The 22,612-nt window shown below is 39.6% G+C and overlaps 1 protein-coding gene across 6 annotated transcripts in view; it reads left to right on the top strand.

The window, feature by feature from the left end:
- TP63 (tumor protein p63) overlaps nucleotides 1–20,633 on the top strand; it is a 270,789-nt gene extending 250,156 nt beyond the window's left edge. For 4 of the 6 annotated variants that reach the window (XM_027538406.1, XM_027538405.1, XM_027538404.1 and 1 more), the window contains 4 exons: nucleotides 11,453–11,610; nucleotides 13,967–14,111; nucleotides 15,697–15,790; nucleotides 18,729–20,633. In XM_027538406.1, coding sequence (XP_027394207.1) covers nucleotides 11,453–11,610; nucleotides 13,967–14,111; nucleotides 15,697–15,790; nucleotides 18,729–19,025 — 694 coding nt within the window. In that variant the 3' untranslated portion in view covers nucleotides 19,026–20,633. Of the gene's footprint in view, nucleotides 1–4,778; nucleotides 6,203–11,452; nucleotides 11,611–13,966; nucleotides 14,112–15,696; nucleotides 15,791–18,728 lie in introns of those variants that run through there. The other 2 variants (XM_027538408.1, XM_027538410.1) reach the window with 2 other exon arrangements.
- The last annotated feature ends 1,979 nt before the right edge of the window (nucleotides 20,634–22,612 follow it).

Genomic DNA, 22,612 nt, shown 5'->3' with positions numbered 1-22,612 from the left:
ACAAGGATCAAAGAAACAGACCTGTAATATCCTTTACAGACCCACAGGGAATAGATGCCTTCTCCAAGATACTTATATCATGCTGTTAAGACAGACTCCCAGATCATTTTCAGTCCGCCTGGAAATGTTTGACTTAGCTAAAATAATGTCAGAAGAGTTACTCAATGCCGAACTAGTTGCTCCATGATTTTCTGTCTTTTTTTCACTTAAAGCGAAAAGTGCTGTTGATTTTAAATAGTGTGGTTTGTAGATTCTGACCTTCTACCACACAGTTTGGCAAACACTTTTTTTTTTCTTTTTTTCTGTAAAGCACCGGTAGCGAATATCTTAGGCTTTCTAGTCCATATATATGGTTTCTTGCAGCTCCCCTGTTCAAAAACACAGAAGCAACCAGAGACAGTATATAGACAAATGAAAGTAGTTGTTACAATAAAGTTTTATTTTATGGACACTGGAATTTGAAGTTCATATAATTTTCATTTGTCATGAAACATTTTTCTTTTGAATTTTTTCCACCTTGTAAAAATGTAAAAAGCATTCTTAGTTTATGGACCAGATTTGGCCTATTGACTATAGTTTTCCAGTCCTCTTTCTAGATAACAGAATGGATCCTTCATGACTTCTTGACATTCATAGTTTTTAATAACAGTATTTGGAAGCTGATCTGTATATCCTAAAGTAGAGAAGTACTAAAAGATTTTAAGAAGTCTTTTAGGATGACATTTCAGAACAAAACAATAGCAGCCTTTATCAGAGGCCTCTCTTCTCTTGCTTCTGGCTGAAGAAGTTAGACATGCTCATCTAGATACACAGTATGGTTCCTCATCAGCCAAGACCAGAATAGTTGACATGACACAGGTAACAAGCTTTTTACTGAGGATCTGCTATGTGAAAGCATTAGAAGCAGAGACGAGACAGATGTGTTTCCTGCCCTCCCATAGTCTACAATATGGTGGTGACTTACCAGAACACTATTTGAATCTTAAATAGCCTCTGGAAGTTTCTTTTCAGCATCATGTAAGTTTATAGGACATTTTAAACAGTTTGTCTACATCATACAATAGAAAGAATAGTTTTGTGTCATAGTTTTAGAGATTTTACAAGCCAAGACAATCTACTTCAGTCAGCTGAGGGCATGAGCATTTGTTCATTTACATGGGATCCATGAGGATACATAGTTCTGTGTCTCTAGATGATGAGTTATTCAGAGCTTATAACTTCTCTAGCCTAACTGGCTGACATGGCTCTAAAGCGAAATTATTTTATTATAATTCATATTTCATCAAGCCATCTATTTCATCAAAGAAGAACCTATATCATAAAATTGTTATTTTAAGAAGCTCAAAGGATTTTAGAGACGTATTTTCACTTTTTGCACGTGTGTTCACAGATGAATAGTGAACAATTAGTAGCCTGTAGTTCCCTGTGGTGTCTGTTTGTATGTACCATTGCATGTTTTTGACTGCTTGTTTCCACAGTGTATAAGAGCTAACTTTAGCTGTGATAACTTGTGCATGGAAATATAACAGACTGCAAAATGAAATCTTTGGAAAATATAGACATTTGGCCTAATTATGTCTTTGTTACATTATATATACCTGGATTTCCCTCCATTGTTGGATATATATCTATATAAATTCTCCAGTTGCTATATTCTTCAGCTGAGTTTTTTTTTTCCAGCTCTTTTATTTTTATGCAGATCTCCAAGAAAAAGCATGAATAATTAGACAAGCAAAAATAGAAATCTAATTCCCTGGCAATCATTTGAAAATAATACATCAGCTTAGAAAATGCCTATGATAGCCTGTGAATTCTTTGCAAAAATTTAGTACCAATATTATGCTGGTGAGGAATCAATTTTATACTTTTCTTTATAGTGGAGGGAAAATCAGTGGGAAGGGAATAATACATTTAGTACAAGGTAGTAATGAAATATTTTCAGTTTTAATTGCTTCTGTTAGTGTCCCAGTATATGTTTCTCTCTGTTTGCTTTTCATTTGTGCATGGTTTTCCTTTTTCAAAAATTCCTTCACAATTACCTTCATGATCATAGGCTTTCTGGAGGATAAATCTTCATTGAATTTTTGTGGCTCTAATTGTTATAAGTAGGTTTTATACAATGTATAAAGAAATTTTATTTTAGTTGATTGGAATAAACATAAAGAGTTATGTTCATAGAAGCCAAAATCTAGTAAGAGGACAAGTTGGACCCATTCATGCCACTAGATTCCTTACCATCATACTTTCAAGGGGCATTAACTCTTAATACAGTTTTTCAGAAGCCACTTGAAACCTTCTTAGCAATTCTTTTGACTTGTGTACTTTAGAGTGATACTATCTCTTTTTCATTATTTTTTCCTTCTTAATTTAGTCTCCTCCTTGGCTTTCATCCTGATCTGAAGCCAGAACTACTTTGTTAAAATTTTACTTAGCCTAGCACTGGAGAATTATTTTTGAGTTTCTACAGGATGGATTTTTACTTTAATTTTAATACAAATAGGGACATTCTGAGGAGCTCTTAATGTTTCCTTCTCCTGTACGGATCAGATCACTTTCTGATCGCAGCTCACTGGTCAGATAGGTCATAGAATATCAGAGCAGAACAGGAGCTTCAAGACCTTAGTTTTAGCCTCTTTGTACCATAGCTGAGAAAACTGAGGCCCAGTGAACTCACCCCTGTGAGTTCATAGCTAGTTAAGAGCAAAGCCAAGATCAGAATCAGATCTGAAGGATATAGCTCTTTACAATGATTTGGTCTGCTTCATTAGTTAAGAAAGTTATAAAAATAAAACCAAGTGAGAGTTGCTTAGTCATGTCCAACTCTTTGTGACCTACATTTTCTACATACTTAGCAACCAGTTCTTCATCACCTATCATATGTATTCTTCAGTGATGAAGAAAAGTATTAGATAGAAAGAAAGTAAAAGTTGCTCAGTCCTGTCCAACTCTTTGCAACCCCATGGACGATACAGTCTATGGAATTCTCCAGGCCAGAATACTGGACTAGATAGCCTTTCCCTTCTCCAGGGGATCTTCCCAACCCAGGGATCAAACCCAGGTCTCCTGCTTTGCAGGTGGATTTTTTACCAGCTGAGCCTCTAGGGAAGCCTAGTAAAACAAAAGTAAGCACTTACTCCCACTTTTCCAACTCTGTATCAAGTGGTTACTATTTACCTTTGTGGTTTCATTGTAAAGTCCTATTTCTTTAGGCTTATCTAGCTATGGTTTTCTTCAAGAATGTTTATCATTTTGCTTCAAATTCATGTATCTGTGAGAGAAGCAAGTAATATTTTCAGAATTATCACTGTGGGAGAAAGCAGAAGACAGAAATCTTTCTCACTGAGAGAGATGATTAATACCGTATTTCTAAGTTTGACTTAGAAATCTTCCGTCTTCCGTATTTCCAGATTATTTGGTTGAAATTGCTAGTTTCATAGATTTTTTTGAAAAGGTTAATATGTGGTTCAACCTCACAGGTCATGGCAGTGCACGAGCATTTATAGTTTACCCAGTTAGTTTTGAACTTCACAGAGATGTTGGGAAGTTGTCAGGAGAGAGAGTTGCTAGCTCTGAGCTGGTAATGATGAAAAATATCCTCAAATTAATTAAATTCAGATAGATTAACTCACTTTTCTAAGTTCTTATGTCTCACTGCAGAACTTATCTCAGTTTTAGGTCTCAGTGTGTGCCCCTCTGGTCCAGACACTTTTATCATAAGTGAAAGATGATTTCTGCATGTTGTCTCATTCAACCCTTTGTCCAAGAGAAGCCCCAAGATGTAGTATCCACAGAAAAAGTCATAGCCATTGTTCTTTAGTTGGTAATAAATTACTTCCCTACTATTAAGAAGTTGTATTCTGGCATCTTCTTTAAGATGATCCCAATTCTTGCTGGTGAGACGATTTACTAAATCTCAGTCCTGACCAAGGGAAAATGGCTTTGTTCCTTTGCAAGGAATAACTGAATGTGACTCAAAAGCCATCAGGGCAGCAATTCCCTAACAGCTTGTGATGTTGCACAACCTTTAGCAAAATAAAAGGATTTGTTCCTGGCATCCTTGAGCATAATTGATTTCTTCATTATGCAAAAGTTGCTTTCATGAGTTTGATATGTGCATTTCTAGGCCAAGTTTGTGACTGAAAGGATTAAGATACTTATTCATTGCAATCTGGGTACGTACAAAATGCTCATTAATAGTTCTTTACAAAGGCAGGATGATGCAGCCCCCAGACTGATAAGATCATATTTCTTCATACTTCACACTTAGACTAGACAGGAACAGTAATGAGGCATTATAATTGGGTAGATGACATTTTACAAAAGATTGAAGTTACTTCTTGTCTCTGCATTCCTTTTGCAATTAATTGTGTCCAGTATGCCAAATGATGTACTAAGCATCATGACCTACCTTGTCTCAGTAGTCCTCAACTGAATCACTTATGGAACTTCTTAAAACTATATATATGCTTGGGTTCCAGCCTGGTCTCAGAAAGGATCTGGGAAAAAATGCCTTTTTTAAGAAAAATTTCCACAAGTGATTCTCAGAGTTCTGGATAACTACCACTACCTTTTCTCCTTTCTTCTTCTTCAAAATCTTGAAATGTCATCTCTGAGTGATTTTAAAGGTAAAGAGAAAGGGATAAAAATAGCCTTGCAGGCATTCTGTTCTGACTGTACTATGATCATGAAGGTAGAAGGATGTGTTTCTGCATTCAGTGGATTTGAATATGTGAAATCCTAAGCCTTCATCTTTTCTTTTCTCTGGTTCCTCTCTGCAGTCTCCTTTCAGCCTGCTTCAGGAATGAGCTTGTGGAGCCGCGGAGAGAAACCCCGAGACAATCTGACGCCTTCTTTAGACATTCCAGTCCCCCAAATCGATCAGTGTACCCATAGAGCCCCATCTCTGTATTTTGAGTATGTGTGTTTATTGTGTTTCTGTGTGTGTGTGAGAGTGTGTGAGAGTGTGTGTGTGCTCACACACATGCGTGCATGTGTGTGTATCCAGCCCTCGTAACCAGGACTTGAAGACACTTTGGCTCAGAGACCCAACTGCTCAAAGGCACACAGCCATTAGTGAGAAAATCTCTGAAGGGACTCAAAACTGTACAAGAAAGCACGTTTTCTGCAGATTCTGTATCCTTAGATCTAGTATGGGTCTGTCAGGAACCCCTGTGTTTGTCTGTGAGCTTTTGTGTTGTTTCTCGGGAGGGAGGAGCTCAGGCTGGGACGAGGGGCATTACGATGTTTATTGGAACCCTTTTCTGTTACCTTCTGTTGTTTCTGAAACTCATAAAGAAGCTTTTGAGCAGGTCTCAAACTTAGATGTCTTTTTAAGAAAAGGAGAAAAAAAGTTGTTATTGTCTGTGGGTGGCTGAGAGACTCAGTCAGGCCCTTTTAATGCTGGTCATGCAATGATACTGCAAATAGTAACAAGCTAAGGTATCAAATGTACTGCTGGGCAGAGAGGTGATAACTACCACGAGTAGCCACTGTAGGGGATGATTCTTTTCTTCTTTTTGAGAACTTAAATCATCAGTATCTTCCCCTCATATGTAGTAGAAGGTTCATTAATGCTGTGTAAGACCCTGAACTAACAACCCATGTCAGCATCTGATGTGATAGACTGTCTTCCTTGCTCCTGGAAACCCTGGAGATCTACCCCTCCAAATTGGGGTTTGGACCCCAAGGAAAGTAAACCTCTTTTGTCATTTTAAGAAGAGGGTAAAACTACCCTGGTGATATTCTTCCAGACAGTCATATATCATTCTTCAGTGCCCAAAGTGGAATTCAAAATCCTAACACCAAATCTATGATTAACATCTCTGGAGTTCCTGTCCCTCAGTCTGACCCTAAAGTCACCCATATCACTAACATTGTTCAAAGTGTCTTGTCAAGGACACTTAAGTTTTGTCTAAGTGATGTCCAAGTAAACACATGTTAAAGTCAACCCTCCTGGCCCAAATATTAGAGTTGATGACTTTTCTTTTTTTGGTTCAGTGAGTTTAGAGGATCTATTTATTTCCATTTTAAAATCATATTTAAAAATAATAATATAAAGACTTAAAAAATCTTCTCCCCACACCAGGTCACCAGCTCTTTATTCTGTGTCACCACAGCAATGATTTCTTGTTATTGAGGCTGTTGCTTTATGGATGTGTGATTTTAATTTTCAATAAACTTTTGCATCTTGGTTTATCTTGCAGTTTTTCTTTTCTGTCTCTTTTGCTTTTTTAAAAATCTCTGAAGTGCTAGAATATTTTCATTTAAGTGCTTGAAGTTCCATGTGTAAGTCAAAAGAGCAAGCAGAATAGGTCATTTTGGTTCTGTCTACACTATTGCCAGTAGTTGCTATTTTTATTTAAGATACTCTGTATCAAGGTCATCAATCTGAAAAACAAATTTCAATGCCAACACTAACTTGAAAATATGTTTAGCCCTGTGCATGTTAAATTTCATCATAAAGAGCTAGACCCTTATAATATCATTTGTTTACACTGCTGAACAAGTCTCAAGTTATATCTTCAGCTGCCAAGTTCTTTAGAAGAAATTTAAATCAAATTCCAATTTATTAAATATTTTGGCTTCTGTGACAAAGGCCATAGAAAATATCCAGAAATCTGTAGTGGAACTTGTTGTCCAATGCTTTGAAAAAAAATTACAGTTTCTGATCTTTGAGTAACTCTTTTTTAAAACTTCAAAAACTATTTTTCTAAATAAAAATAGTATAGTCACTTAGAAAAGCACTTAAGAAAAAACTTATGTTTGAGATAAAAGTAGAATAGTGAAATCAGATTATCTTGTTACATTGGGACAAGTTTCACTTTCCTTTTAAGGAATTCACAAATTCCTTAAAGGGTGAGTAAATGTGTTTAGTTTTTTAACATTTGCACTTTCTTTCAGACTTTTTGTTCGGAAATTCACTCTATTTTTATGGAAGTTTTTAATGTGTTTGTAATGATGTTTATATACATGCATATATGTGAGCTGATGGAACATATTTTATAATTACAGTTGATCTAGCTGGGGAAGAAACACTGTCTTTTGTCTTTAGAAGCAAAATTCCCCAGATAGCGAGAAAAGTTACATGCGGGATGGTACTGGGCAGAATTTCCAAGAGGAACCATTCCTTTTCTCATGTTCCATGTCTTTCCGCCCACCCCACCCCCCCACTTTTTTTTGACCCCTCTCATACCTGTGGTGTTTCCAGGATCTGAGACTGCACTCCAGCAATGGTTTGGTAAGATAGCTTCACCCTGATACATTGCCAGATTCCACTAGAGAGTTATCTTTTCTTTAGCAGTGGAAGATTGAAGGACACAGAAGGAATCCTGTGGTGGAATTCTAGGCATCTCCAGCAAAGCGGTGAAGACTTTGAATTTGTGTCTTCTCAAGAATCTTAACTCTCTGCCACATAGATACTCACTAGACTCGGAATCTGGAAACCTGATTTCAATCCTGGATGATCCTGAAGCTCTCTTGTGGTTCTGAGATATGGGATTTTATTCCTAGAAATGTACACAGAAACCTACATTATCTGTGTTAAGAACTAGAACTTGATTTTACCAGGACTTCTACTCAAAACTAGAAATACGTGGAACATACCTTTCCTAATTTTTGTATGTTGGATTCCTGAAAAAATGTAAAGTGCCTCTAGAGAAAATTACCTGAGGCTTACACCTTGTTATTTTTCTGGGGATATCTATATTCTGACTTTTTCCATTTAGTGAGTGTATATTGTGTGTGTGCACATTTTCTTTTTTGAGTGGGGACAGAAACCATAACAGCACAGGTTATGTTGTCTCTGAACACTTTTTCCATCTCTTCATATGCCCCAGCAGTATTTAGGATTGTCTGCTCAAACATTGTGACATTATATTTGTAAAGGAAAAAAAAAGTTGTTCTTAAAGTCCTTTAAATTGGTTATGATTTTTTTCAGCTTTGCTCCCTTTTCCAGAGCACATAGAGATGTTCAGAATATTTTCTACATCAGACATACAAGCTTATAATAAACAGATGACAACAACCTTTCTCCTTGTAGCTTTAACACTCACTTCAGCGTTAAAGGAGATGCATTCAAAGTTTCTGAACTTTTCAGACTCTCTTATTCTTATTCATCTCTTCACTCTAATTTCTGGATTTGTCCAGCTAAGAGTCCTTGCCACTTCTTCCTATTAATTCTTAAACTGACACCTCTTATCCCCTTGACTACACACTAAAGTATTAAACATTTGGAGCTGGAGGGGAAGAGCAAAAGGCAGCAATGTCTCTTGAGCACCTACAATTTACAGGACAGTATCCAGGACTCTTACATCATCTGATCTAATCTCCATAGCAAGTCTTCTGGAGTGAGTGTAATACCTGTTCTACAGATTAAGAAAATGAGACTGGAAAGACTTGTATAAAACCCAAAATCCCTTAACTGATTTGTGTCAGATCTAAAATATTAACCCACATATTTTGATTGGCTCCAAAATTCACGTTCCTTCTTTGTTCATCTATGATTTGTGACCTACCTTCCTTAAAAATAGTTTAGGTGGCTTAAAATGAACTAATAAAATTATAGAAAAATAAAGACCACAAAGGGAACAGGAGAAGGGAATTGTAATAGGATGTGGAAGAAGGCATTCACTATAATTAAGGGTCCAGGGAAAAATCAGATTTTTAAATACACTTCCACTTTCCTAGTGGTAGACATTAATGCTTCAAGGAACATTTCCATTAGTTCTTGCTGTACATGTGACTGATTGGGGAGGGTAAGAGGGATAAGTAGACATTTCTTTAGGTCACAGAGGGCCAGTCTGCCTCTGGAGTCTGGGCAACCAGGCATCTTTGTTACTTTGTGGTGGGTAAAGATACAGGAAGAAGCACCTAGTGAAGTTTCTCTTGGTCATCCTGCTCTGAGCTTTCTTGCACTTCAATATGGACTTAACAGATGTTCCTAGGTATACTCAAACGTGTTGACTCATGCAAGGCTTCTACACAGGGGTGGAGTGGACCTGGGGATAGCTAGGACTCCCTTTACTATATCCTTTGTTCTATGCTTTATCTCAGCCTCCCATGTTTCTATCACTACTTCACCTACTTCTTGATTATGTAACCTATTGCACTGTCTTACTTCTGGGAAGGTGCCACAGAATGAAAGGAAATGCTTTGGACTAAGAGAAGAGCTCTCTCATCTCATCATTTACAGCCATGTGTGACTTGGGTCCATTTTTCCTTAGAGTATTATATTTACCCACCTGTACAACAGGCATTATCATTTCTGCCCATTGCTACCCTGCCATCCCATGTCCATCTGTGACTCATTCAGAAAATGGATAAAGGAGAGCTTGGTAACCTGAAGAATCTTACAATTGGGAGAGTTTCTTATATAAACTGCTGTTTATACAACAAGGATCTAAACTTGTCTTCTTGAGGAGGGCTAAAGTGAGAAATCAGTACCCTCCCGCTTTAAGGCAGCAGTTGTAAAATACAGCTGAATTGTCAATTGCACGTTAATTGTTGTGTTCATTTATGCAAATATAGCCTATTATTTGAATTCCTCTAGCCAAGGCTGTTCAGTGATATGGAATGGAGGCTTCTATGTTTTGTGTAATTATGGAGGATGCAGAGTGGCAGCTTTGAAGTCCAAGCCTAGCACTACTGTAGCACTCAGGTGTTAGAGCCACTTGTTATTTTTTCAGACATTATTATACCATGCTTGTTTGGAGCTTGGATTCATGTACAGAGCCTTCTAAATCTGATATACACACAAACAAAACTTGACTATACAAGTTTGTATGGCTCCAACAGGGAGGAGACAAATAGGAACAAAATAATACATCTTATTTGAGAAGTGTCGTAGGGGAGGTTTTCCCCTTTTACATGCTCAACCCAATCTTCATTTTATGGGCACAGATTACTCACTGTAAGTGTCTGATAGTATCTGATATTGTGTACAATTCTTCCTCATCTTATCTTGTTCAGTTATCACCATAGCTCTACAAGGTTGGTTGGATTATAATCACCATATATCCTCTATTCTATGAGCTTCTCAAAGATGAGATAATTTCTTATGAGTTTCCCCATGTCCAGCATCTAACTCATGCAATAAGTATATATATATTTAGTTTACATACATTTTAGTTTTCTGGTGAGGGATGTTTACTGGCTTGCACAGAGACCTATAGCTTTCTAATATATGCTGAAGGAAGACTCAAGTCTTGAATTTCTGACTCCATATCCACTAATTCTGGTAGAAATCACTAGTTCTATATTCAAAGTCAGGAACGACAGCTGAATAGGGAATATCATATATAATATAATACATAGTGCTGTGTACATTCTCAGTCGCTCCAGTCCTGTCTGACTCTTTGTCACACCATAAACCATAGCCCACCATGCTCCTCTGTCCATGGGATTTTCCCAGCAAGAATACTAGAGTGGGTTGCCATGCCCGCCTCCAGGGCATCTTCCTGACCCAGAGACTGAAACCCTGTCTTCTGCATCTCCTGCATTGCAGGCAGATTCTTCACCACTGTGACACCAGGGAAGCCATAATACATAGTAGGACAAACCAGTTCTAGTTAGTTTGCAAATCAAAGTCATGCTGAATGGAAAACTGTATTTCTTCTTCCCTTTGTAGGAGACACAGATTTGATCTCTCAGTAGGGAAGATCCCCTGGAGTAGGAAATGGCAACCCACTCCAGTGTTCTTGCCTGAAAAATTCTGTGGACAGAGGAACCTGGCAGGCTACAGTTTATGGGGTCATAAAGAGTCGAACACAACTGAGTACCTGCGCGCACACACACACACACACACACACACGCATGCCCCAGAGACTTGTGGAAGCTTAACAGAACAGTTGTTGGGACTCTCAGATTCCCTCTGTGTAGAGAGGCTGTTGGTATTCTCATGGGCTCCCTCATGGCCCAGGAACAGCTAAGCTGAGAAAGCATGTTTCCGTGTTGAGGCCTCTGCTTGATGGCTGCCAAATGCCCTGTTTGATTGATTTTATGGTTACTTTCTTCATATCCCAAATTGCCAAGCTCCAGCTATAGGTGAAACACCTCAGCCACAATTTGAGCTCGCCATCTCCATGTCTTTCATAAGCCTTTGGGTCTTCACTCAGTTCTTTTCCCTTTTTGATTTTCACATTGAGAGGGATGGAGAAAACAAAAGGGGGAAAAGAAGATGCAATGATTTCCCCTCTCACAAACGAGATGCTTTAGGAAGATACTCATCTCTGTCCTGTAGTCACATAGGAAACACGATATGATGATAGCTTTGTGATCCCTGCCAAGGCAGGAGAGGTTCTCAAATGGAAACACAAATAAGTTCCTGTCATTGCTCTGGAGGAATATTTTTACACCTATATAGTTGGGGCCATGTTTTAGTCTGAGACCTGTTGGAAATGACCGGTCCCCACTCCTCAGCATCCTGCTTACCATACTTCCCTGTTTGTGTTCCCAGGACCTCGATGCAGTCTCAGTCTTCCTACGGTAACAGCTCCCCACCTCTGAACAAAATGAACAGCATGAACAAGCTGCCTTCCGTGAGCCAGCTTATCAACCCTCAGCAGCGCAACGCCCTCACTCCCACCACCATTCCTGATGGCATGGGAGCCAACAGTAAGAATATCTCCCTTGAGCTGCAGCTGGAGAACCAGCAGGGCTAGTGTAGGGGAAGACTCTGCTCTGGGGTCAGGGAAGGCTTGCTCTGAAGCTGTATGGGAGGCACAGAGAGAAGCTGAGTGGCTTACATTTCTCTTGGGCAAAGTTGTCTCACTTTTAAGATTTGTGACTCATTGCAAAGCACATTGGTAGAGATGGAGAAGGCTATTCCTTTAGTAGGGATAAGGATATCTGTGGAAAGAACAGTCTGCTTCCTGCCAACCTGGATGTGGACCCACCTTCTGCAATCTTTGAGATTATCGGTAGGAAAAATGGCCAACTTGTTGGAAGCAGCATAGTGTGGTGGACTTAAAATCTAGAAAAACAGATTGTAGTCTGGACTCCATTGCAGTATTAGCTGTGTAACTCTGGACAAGTCACCTCTCTGATCTAATGCTAAGTTTTACATTCATAAAATTATCACTCTGCACACTTAGCAGTTTATCAGTCTGTAACTCCACACTTTTGGTCTTCTTAACTTGTCCCTTTCATCCCATACACAGTTATTAAAGAATCAACATAAGGAAAGGAGCCTTCCTGTTATTTACTCACACACAGATTCCTCATATCAACTAAGTATAACTATAAGAGAAAATGTATGAATTGAGCCTGGAAATGGATGATGATCAGTACATAGCTTTGCTATAAATATAATTAGCTTGTCCACTAGAACTTAATCCAGCAGAGTGGATATCCAAACTTGAAAGAAAAAGAAAAGATAGCAAACACACAGTGAGATGGTAAAAATACAGAAAGGTTACAAAGCCTAAATACATCCCATGTGTCTTGTAATCACCCTCATAAAGCAGTGCCTCAGTCTTATCCTAGAAATCCTCATGTTTTTTATCAATCCTTCAAATTTGCATTTCACTGTTGCCTTGTAGAGACTGGGTTTTCTTTTTTTTAAACTTTTTATTTTGTATTGGAGTATAGCTGATTAACAGCATTGTAACAGTTTCAAGGTATACAGCAAAGGGACTCAGCAACACATATACATGTACCCATTCTCCTCCAAACTCTGCTCCCATGCAGGCAGGGAGGCTCAGACTGTGACTCTCCCTGGTTCTGATAGCACCTGTTCAGACTGTATTGACATCAGAGGTATATGAGGTCTGGTTCCTTGGTATGGCAATGCAGACATTAGAGCCAGACCACTCTCTCACTAGTGACAAATACATCCTAAGAATAAACCTGACCCCTCAATAGATCTACTACTTTGGCAATAAAAGGAGAAGGAACCATTTATTATTATTTTTGTTTTGTTTTGTTTTCTCTCTGATAAGATCTTAGAGTCCTCAACTTTGTTTTGAGATGACAAAATAGCGATAGTGGTAATGATCCTTCACATTTGTATAACAGTTCGCATCCTTTTTTCCTTATTTATGCTTAATAATTTTCCTCTGGTGGCATCAGGAAAGTCAGAGGGGAACTGATGAGATGTTCTTGCCTGTGCTCTCTAGCTGACTAGCTGGTGGTAGAGGCCTTTCCCCTTTGGTAAACTACAATTCACTAAAATAGAAGCAAATTACCTTCATCTTTTTGTGGACATGTTATTTTGCTTTATATTAGTTTATACCTAAAAACAAAATCTGTTTCATAATTATTATTGGTATTGAGCTTTTCTTCTCTATAAGTGAGTGTTTACAGTTTGTTCTTTAGTAAGAAACCAGTCCAAGTTGGTGTCATTCCCAAACGTAATCCTGAAATGGACCAGAAAAAAAGAGCTAGGGTCTTTCATTGCCTCCTTCCTTCTGAGACATTTGGTTCCCTATGAATACTGCAGTGAATTCTCTCATTCCCAAACCAGTATCCCAAAGGGCCCTTTCTCATTCACGGATGTGTTCATTTGTTCGCATAACTTAAGTTTCCTGGGCATCTGCTCTATGCCAGGCACTGTGCTTGGGTCTCTGGGGAACCAGACATACATCAGGTCTAATCTCCATGCTTAAAGAGATTAGCCTAGTGAAGGAGGCAGAAATATAACTCAGGAAGGCAAATACAAAGAGAACTGTATTAACATCAGGAGCAGCAAGTATTAGAAGGAGACAGAGCAGTAGAAGTAGAAAACAGAATGGGAAGAGATTGTTCTAAGAGAATGTACCATGGTCAAGAAGTATGTCATTAGTTTAGAGTTTGGTAACTCTTCTGTTCAGTGAGATGCAGGGTGCTTAGAGGGGTGTAGTAAGAGATAAGACTGGAAAGGAAGGTTGGTAGAGTAGGCCCTTGGTAACGTTAAACCAGGTGAGATGGACCACTGGGATGGTGGTATGTGATAAGGGCAGTAACCCTCTCTGTTCCTCCTGCTTCTGTTCAGTTCCTATGATGGGCACCCACATGCCAATGGCTGGAGACATGAATGGACTCAGCCCCACCCAGGCCCTCCCTCCCCCACTCTCCATGCCATCCACCTCCCACTGCACCCCCCCACCTCCGTACCCCACAGATTGCAGCCTTGTCAGGTGAGTCCACAGCATGTCCCCTGGGGGCCTGTCCTAAGCATCTCTGGGTGGTGGAGGGTGGACACTGTCAAAGTTAATAGCATAGTTGGAAAGCAAGCAAGCAACCCTGTGGTTCAAGTTCAGTTATCTCTAATCTATGGAGTCATCAGTAGTATTTAATCAAAGCAACCATAATAATCAACATGGGGAAAAGTGAAAATGTGAGTTTATAGGCATATGTGTCCATGCCTGTTTTCTCCATCTTCATTTATTCCCTTACTCCTCCATCATATTTTTACAGTCAGTTGTGACCTTTAAATTGGTGCTCAGGGCTGGGGTTCCCAAAAGGGCAGTCAACTTGCTATCTTGCTCCCTTTCCTGCTCTCTAGGCCTCATAGCTCTCAACCGCCATGGGATCATTATTTTGAAGCTGGATGTCCATCAAAAAGTTTGAATGTTAGCAAAAATGACAGGGACTCTCAAGAAGCCAGTGGCCTCTTCTGCTTTGTCATATGAGAAACAGGGACATTCCAGGAAAGGGAGTTCAGATAGCTAGAAGAAAGAAAGCCATGAAGCCTAGAAATTTGTTTCCAGCAGAGGCAAGTGTAGGTGTCCAAATCTCATGCCTGTTGCCTATCATCTGCTCGTGCTTCATGTGCAGAAGGCCTTTTTCACTTGACTGCTGGAATACTAGGTGTTGGTTCCCACATGATTGATGCAGCAGCATTAGCAGTGTCAGTCAGAAAGATGGCCAAGTGCATGTCTCATCTCATCCAGTATTTGGCTCTGTGATGATTGTGGTACCATTGATCTGAGACCAGGAAAGAAAAGAAGGGGATCTGTATTCTGAAGAGGACATAAATTAGAAAGCATTGATGACTTCACAGTATAGTGGCCCACAGTTTTTCCTTAGCCACATAAACCATTCTCAGAAACCTCAGATACAAACAATCAAAGCGGAGACACTATTTTTGAAGTAAAGAGCCAGGAGGCAAGAGGACTGGAAACCTGAGCACTGGACTCCTTCCTTTCACCCCCTGCAATGGCTCCTAAGGCACTGATATGCAATCCCTGGAACTCCACTCATCCACCATTTGAAAAATCTCTGCTCTGCAGGAATCCTTGAACAGTTGACTTTAATCTCTGTAGATCTAAATTAAAGTTTATGTCACTGCTGCTGCTGCTGCTGCTAAGTCGCTTCAGTCGTATCCGACTCTGTGTGACCCCAGAGGCGGCAGCCCACCAGGCTCCCCCGTCCCTGGGATTCTCCAGGCAAGAACACTGGAGTGGGGTGCCATTGCCTTCTCCAGTGCGTGAAAGTGAAGTCGCTCAGTCGTGTCCGACTCTTAGCGACACCATGGACTGTAGCCTACCAGGCTCCTCCATCCATGGGATTTTCCAGGCAAGAGTACTGGAGTGGGGTACCATTGCCTTCTAATCACCCCCAAACCTCCAATCCAAGGCCCCACATATATTTTATATACCCCTAGTCTCTTCTGTAGGGCATCCCAGGGGAAAATGTTGGGTTTTCCTTTATCTTGCCAATGCAGTTGGGGTGAACTTTCTTTTTCTGTTTCCTCCTTCCTCTTCCCTCCTCCCTCTGCAGTTTCTTAGCGAGGTTGGGCTGTTCATCATGTCTGGACTATTTCACGACCCAGGGGCTGACCACCATCTATCAGATTGAGCATTACTCCATGGATGTAAGTAACTGTTAGACTTTTCTCTTGAGTTTTATTTCTTAATTTCCTCCCTCTGGTGACATCCACCTTGTAATTGAATCCCCTCTGTTTCTCAATCCTCAATTTTGATGAAACCCATAACCATATTAGAAAGATCCCCAGACCTCCACCTCTACATTTGAGAAGCTCAGGACTCAGCCATCCTCAGCTTGTCTGATCAGTCAGCAATCTTCTATTACATGCATACTATGTGCAGAGTAGGAAAAAGATCTGATTCCCACCTTCAAGGAATATATGGTCTCTGAAGAGTTCAGAGGACTTTCTGGAAGTTCTCATTAATTGGTATAAGATCCCAGGGAGGATAGCAGGAAGCTAGTGATGTTATTCTCACTTTAAAACATGGGGAGGCAACAATACAGTCATTTGTCTGGATTAGTTGATGTCAGAACCAGGAATAGAACCCTGAAGTATAAGCGTCTGGCCTTTCACCCTATTAATTGAACTTTTCTGCCTTTCCTTAAAATAGGACATGATAAGGGATTGAGCAGTGTCTCTCAATAAGAACCATATGTTTGTTCATGATCAAATGTACCAGAATAGGGTCCAGGCATACCTGACCACTGGGAAAGATCACTGGTTATGGGTTCAAGTCCCAGCTGTGCTTTTTAGTGGTGATAAGAACATGGTGTAATCACTTTGCTTCTCTGGGTCTCAGTTAATCAAATTGGGTTCAAAATCACTGCCTTCTGGCTTTGATAGCCTTTAGAGCAACCTGGATGGGAGGGAACTTATTCTTGCTTCTACAGTACCTCTTGAACTACTGCTCACATGGGAGGGAGCTCATTTCATTCTGGTTTACAGCAATCTGGTTTTTCTCCCAGGCTACGCTATATGCTGCTCTGTTTGGGGTTCACTCTCCTCCCTTCTAGCTTCCAGAGGGCCCTTTGGGCTGGTGGAAGAAGATATTCTCTGCCTCTGCTGCTGCTTCTGTAGTTGAGACCTCTTTTTGCCCCCCTCCTTGAGCACCGATGCCAGAGACAGCCCACACAGTGTAAGAACACCCCTGCCCTTATGGTAATGAGCATATGCTTCACTGCCCCTATGCCCACCCTTCTTTACCCCTCAATCACCCCTGGCTGCTGCTCCCTAATGGAAGAAATTACAAGTAAAAGCCACATAGAAAGCTTTAGGAGTATGTTCCAACAGGTTTCTGAGAACTTCACAATGATGTCCATCCATTGAAGGCAGTTTGACACAAGTCATTGTGTTGCGCTGTGTTTGAGAACCTTACATGATTGAACAGGAACTTTGTCCCTTCCTTATATTTTTAAAGCTTTGTCTTCCACTTACTCACTTCTCCCCAATGGGGACTGGGTCAGGATGCCTCTTTGGTTGTTAGGATCTGCCAATGCTCTCCACAAGTCCATCTCTGCTGGTGTTAGCTAAGTCCTGAGCCAGGCTCTGGGCCACAGCTATCCCACCCATCAGGATAAGTTCAGATTTATCCAGAGAGTAATGCAGTTCAATGGAGCCTAGTTTACAAAGAGTTTTGGATTTATTTGGAGTTTCAGAAGCATACAGAGGTATGCTCACTTATCTATTTGTGGATTAACTTCTTTATAATGTATTCTCCTGCTAGAATAGGAAATTAGAGTGCCCATACTGCTCATTTCCAAATTAAGAAATATTGGGAGGCTATCTAATTTCTGCATCCTCACTTCAGCTTCTTCCTGTTCATCACTGGAAATAGACACTTGCTTTTCAGCTTGTCTCTCAACACCAGTCTTAGTTACTTCACACACTTCCCTGGAAAGAATATGGTTAAATTTCAGTGTTTTTATATGTATTCCCTCTAAGATACAAGAATGGGTTAATCATGATATAACATAGTAATAATACAGATGACTGAGATTTACATAGTATGCTTTATAATGTGCAATATACTTTCACATCCACATTTGCATAGGAGTCCACATTATATGTTGACCTAAAAAGGAATTGTATCCCATTTTGTCAATGAGGAAACTGAGGCCAGTAGGAAATAAATGACTTGAGGGAGGTCTAGAGCTAGTCAGTGACAGAATAAGAGCTTCTGCCAAGGTCTTCTGATGCCAAGCACAGTGTTCTTTCTACCTACCATGCTGCTCCATAAAAAATGCCAACCATCACTAAAACAGGCTAATGAAATACTAATGCAGATAAACAGAGAATGCTACCACAGTTAGTTAAGATCAATCATCTTTGTAATGCCTTCTGCCCCTATCCATAGAACATGGACACATACTCTGTGTTTTGATACCCTGATTGATCCAAACACCAAAAGACCTTTTGACCATTAGGACAGTTACAGGTTCAGAGGCTGTCCTGAGTTCCCATTCACTTAATTGTATAATTTTAGATTTATCGACGTCTCTGACCTTCAGCTTTTCTGTCTGTAAAATAGGCATAATAATACCGACCACAAATCTTAGCATTAAATAGGATGGTGAATAAAAAAAGATTAATTGAATGCCTGGCATGTCGAAAGTATTTAGTATCTGTTAGTAATTTTTTTTTTCCTATCTCCTCATATGAGAAGTAGTAGCATTCTATTAATATCTTTCTTCTAGTAATTAGAGCCAGGTAGATTTGAGAGTTGCCAGATTCCTTGACCTGATGTTTTTGTTTGGGGATTTTTGTTCTGTGATCTAAATATTACCTCTATTTTACCAATGAGGAAATGAGACTAATAGAGCATAAATAAAATACTCTACAAGAAGAGATGACACCTCAAGGCTGTATCTTTGTGCTTAGTTACATATATCTTGAAGATTCATAAAGAGCTGATTTTATTGTTGAATTTAGAGTTCAATAAATGCAGGTCAATTAAAGCCAAGCATTGGGGAGCCAAATGGTATGGACTAAATGTCAGTTTTTCTCTTTGTCCTAATTCTCCTGGATTCACTTCCCTATTGCACAGGATTTGGCAAGTCTAAAAATCCCTGAGCAATTCCGACATGCCATCTGGAAAGGCATCCTGGACCACCGGCAGCTCCACGACTTCTCCTCCCCTCCCCACCTCCTGCGGACCCCAAGTGGTGCCTCCACAGTCAGCGTAGGCTCCAGTGAGACCCGGGGTGAGCGTGTCATTGACGCTGTGCGCTTCACCCTTCGCCAGACCATCTCCTTCCCACCCCGAGATGAGTGGAATGATTTCAACTTTGACATGGATGCTCGTCGCAACAAGCAACAACGTATCAAAGAAGAGGGGGAGTGAGCTGAGAGTTGTGGTGCAGGCTCTTCCCATTTTCCCATCTTCCCCCAACCCCAACAACAAGGCACTACTGCTTGTCCAGCCAAGCATTCTCCCTAGCTCATCTCTTTCCTCTTTTCAGTCTGGTTTCTTAAGGGAAGGAGAAATAAGAGGCTGCGTTTTACCTATGTCTGACCTGGCGCCTGATTCTGTTTCTGGCTTTAAGCCTTCAGCTCCCTTGTTTGCAGGACTGAAATTGTCATGGCTATGCAGAAGTGAGCAAAAAAGCAGTGGGTGTCTCCTTAAGTGGCAGAGAGCTCTCATTGACTTTTATAAAGCATTTTCACCCCTATAGTCTAAGACTATACATATAAATATATAAATATACAGTATGTATTTTTGGGTGGGGGCATTGAGTATTGCTTAAAATGTAATTTAAAGGAAAAAATGGAGTTGCACTTATCACCTTTTTTTTTTTTTCTAATTTACTTGTTTTGGATGGCTTATCTATAGGCCTTCTCTCAAAGTCAGCCATGAATGGTAGTAGGTATCTAGATCTTGATAGTATATGTGAGTGACAATGACATGTAGGTGCCTTCAGTTCTTTTGATGCTAAACACATGTTACACCCCACCTTTGGTTTGATCTACTTGTTATTATGTGGGTGAGACTGGATACCTATGTACACGATTCTCTACGTTGGTGTATTTTATGTTACTGATATCTCCACTACTGATGGTGGTTGCCTTCGGGGTGATATAGCTAAATTACAAGAAAAAGTCCGTGTTTACACTATCACTCACCAGAAGAAAAGAAATATCCTCCCTTGCTTTTGGTTGGGATTGGGGAATGTGAATAACGGCCAAAATCCTTAAAAAGTCATTGCAGCCAGTTCAGTAGCACCTGACACCATGTGTCCTGGTATATCGACAATCTCCTCATATTTAATGCCAGACACACCTTAACTCTCAGTATTTATTGGCAAAGCATTAGCTGCCAGTACAAAAGCTTGAAAACTAAATTTCACAACTAGATTGATTAACTCAATTACATATTTGCTACACTTGTTTAAGGTTAGCAAATTAAGGTTGATTTGATTGGGATGAATGCACCTATCTAGTTCTCGCAATAAATCTTTAATATGTATTAAGAATATCCAGGAAAAACAGGAATCTTACAGAGATATTGCGTCTCCACTAAACAGTAAGAGATCTCAGTAAACCATGAATTGAAGCACTTGGAAGACTTTTTGAAACATAAATAGTATTATTTGGTAAATGTTTCCTCTAGTGACCCTCACATTCTATAAAATTCTGCTTATAAAGGCTTGTTGATCTTTCTGTCTTCAGGGTTTAAAATAGGGGTATTGATTTGGAAAATGTAAAATTATGAGATCCGTTTTCCTGTAGCATCAGTTGTATCACTACATCACTTATCTTTTTGAATAATATTAATTTTACTTATATTGAAAGTAACTGTGAGAACCCAACTTCCCGTCCATCTCTCTTCTGGACTGTGCACGTGCTTAAAAATATCCCAACAGATTAGAGGGTAAGCTTTCCATTGGAGATGTTGCTTGAACCACATAAGCAGAGACTTCTCTTCAGATTCAAAAATAAAAGTGTAAATGGAGATATTCCTATACATCTTTTAGAAACATACTTTGTAGCAGATACTTTTTTTTTAAACCACAAAACTGAGTATTTTGTATATATTGCTAATGAGCTCTAAAAGCCTACTGTGCCTTTTGGTAAAGGGCTATCATTGCACATAAGCATCAAGTTTTATTTTAAAGTGCAAAAGGGCTAATGTGGCTCAAAAATATATGAGTTTCACCTGAAAAGTGTATATATATTTTGTGTGTGAAATTGCATACTTTGTTTTATTATCTTTCTCTCCTTGGGATAGTGGGTTTTCCAGAACCATTGTTGAGATTTTTTTTATTATTGTTATTGTTTTTGTATTTTCATGAAACACCATTTAGTGAAACTACAATGTCAAATTAAAAAAAAAAATGCCATTACTGTAAGACGGGGGGAAGGGAAAGTTGTTTTTTTTATTATTTTTTTTTAATTTTGTATGTTAAAGAGAGTGAGTCCTTGATTTCAAAGTTTTATTGTGCATAAATGATAATAAGCACTGCTAATATGTGGAACAAGCATGCAGGTTTGAAAGCCTGTTGATGGGAGAATGAAAGCCGTGCCTTTGCAATGCTAGAAGGACAAATGGCTTCCTGGACTGTCCTGAGCGTTTGAATAAACAGAGGACATCTGAGCTATCTCAGCACTATTCGGGTAGCACTAAGGACTCAAATTCCTGTACTGTACATCATGGGTTTGGCATGAGCCAAAGCGAGGCACAACTACTGGCCTCTCATATCCTGGTCGCAACTTAACGTTTTTTGAGTGTATGAGTAACTAGCATAAGGGGAGAAAGAATATTAAGGACAGACAAGGGGGCATGGGCTTAATGGAGTTCTAATGTGGTCTCATTACAGTACAGACGGCTGAAGAATGGATACATTTTTGTTTGAAGTTGATTAGAAATGGAAATGGAAGATAGAACTTTCTTCATTAAATCCATTTACCTTTTGTTTTCTTGATATTCCCCTAAAATACAGTATGTGGGGTATTGAATGTTTAAGGGTTGCATTTTTTTATTATTTTTATAATTGTGAAAAACTAAGTCAATGCCAAATGTTTTATATGCTTTATTAACGTTTTTGAAAGTTTTTTTTTTTTTTTTCCTTATAGATGTGATGCTTTTTTTTTTTTTTTTTTTTAAGTTTCAGTTGCTTGTCTTATGGAATTTGGGGCAATGGGCTTTGGATGAGCCAGAGGCAAATCCACAAGCCAATTATGTTTGCCAGGACATGCAATAAAATTAAAAAATAAATAAAATTTGCATTGAGAAATGGAGTTGATGTATGCATCTGTCTGTCTGTCTGCCTGCCTGTCTGGCCTTTGGCCTTATTTTTATTGATGTAGAAGAAAAGATGCCAAGGATTCCCAAGAAACATTAGAGAGATTCAAATATTGACACTTAACAAAAAAATCATTATTTTCTTATTTTCAGTTCAGTTCAGTAGCTCAGTTGTGTCCGACTCTTTGCGACCCCATGAATCGCAGCACGCCAGGCCTCCCTGTCCATCACCATCTCCCGGAGTTCACTCAGACTCACGTCCATCGAGTTGGTGATGCCATCCAGCCATCTCATCCTCTGTCGCCCCCTTCTCCTCCTGCCCCGAATCCCTCCCAGCATCAGAGTCTTTTCCAATGAGTCAACTCTTTGCATGAGGTGGCCAAAGTACTGGAGTTTCAGCTATAGCATCATTCCTTCCAAAGAAACCCTAGGGCTGATCTCCTTCAGAATGGACTGGTTGGATCTCCTTGCAGTCCAAGGGACTCTCAAGAGTCTTCTCCAACACCACAGTTCAAAAGCATCAATTCTTCGGCGCTCAGCCTTCTTCACAGTCCAACTCTCACATCCATACATGACCACGGGAAAAACCATAGCCTTAACTAGACGGACCTTTGTTGGCAAAGTAATGTCTTTGCTTTAAAAGATGCTATCTAGGTTAGTCATAACTTTCCTTCCAAGCAGTAACTGTC

The sequence above is a fragment of the Bos indicus x Bos taurus genome, chromosome 1 (assembly GCF_003369695.1).
Source record: "Bos indicus x Bos taurus breed Angus x Brahman F1 hybrid chromosome 1, Bos_hybrid_MaternalHap_v2.0, whole genome shotgun sequence".
NCBI lineage: Eukaryota > Metazoa > Chordata > Mammalia > Artiodactyla > Bovidae > Bos > Bos indicus x Bos taurus.
This window is presented reverse-complemented; position numbering and strand designations above follow the sequence as displayed.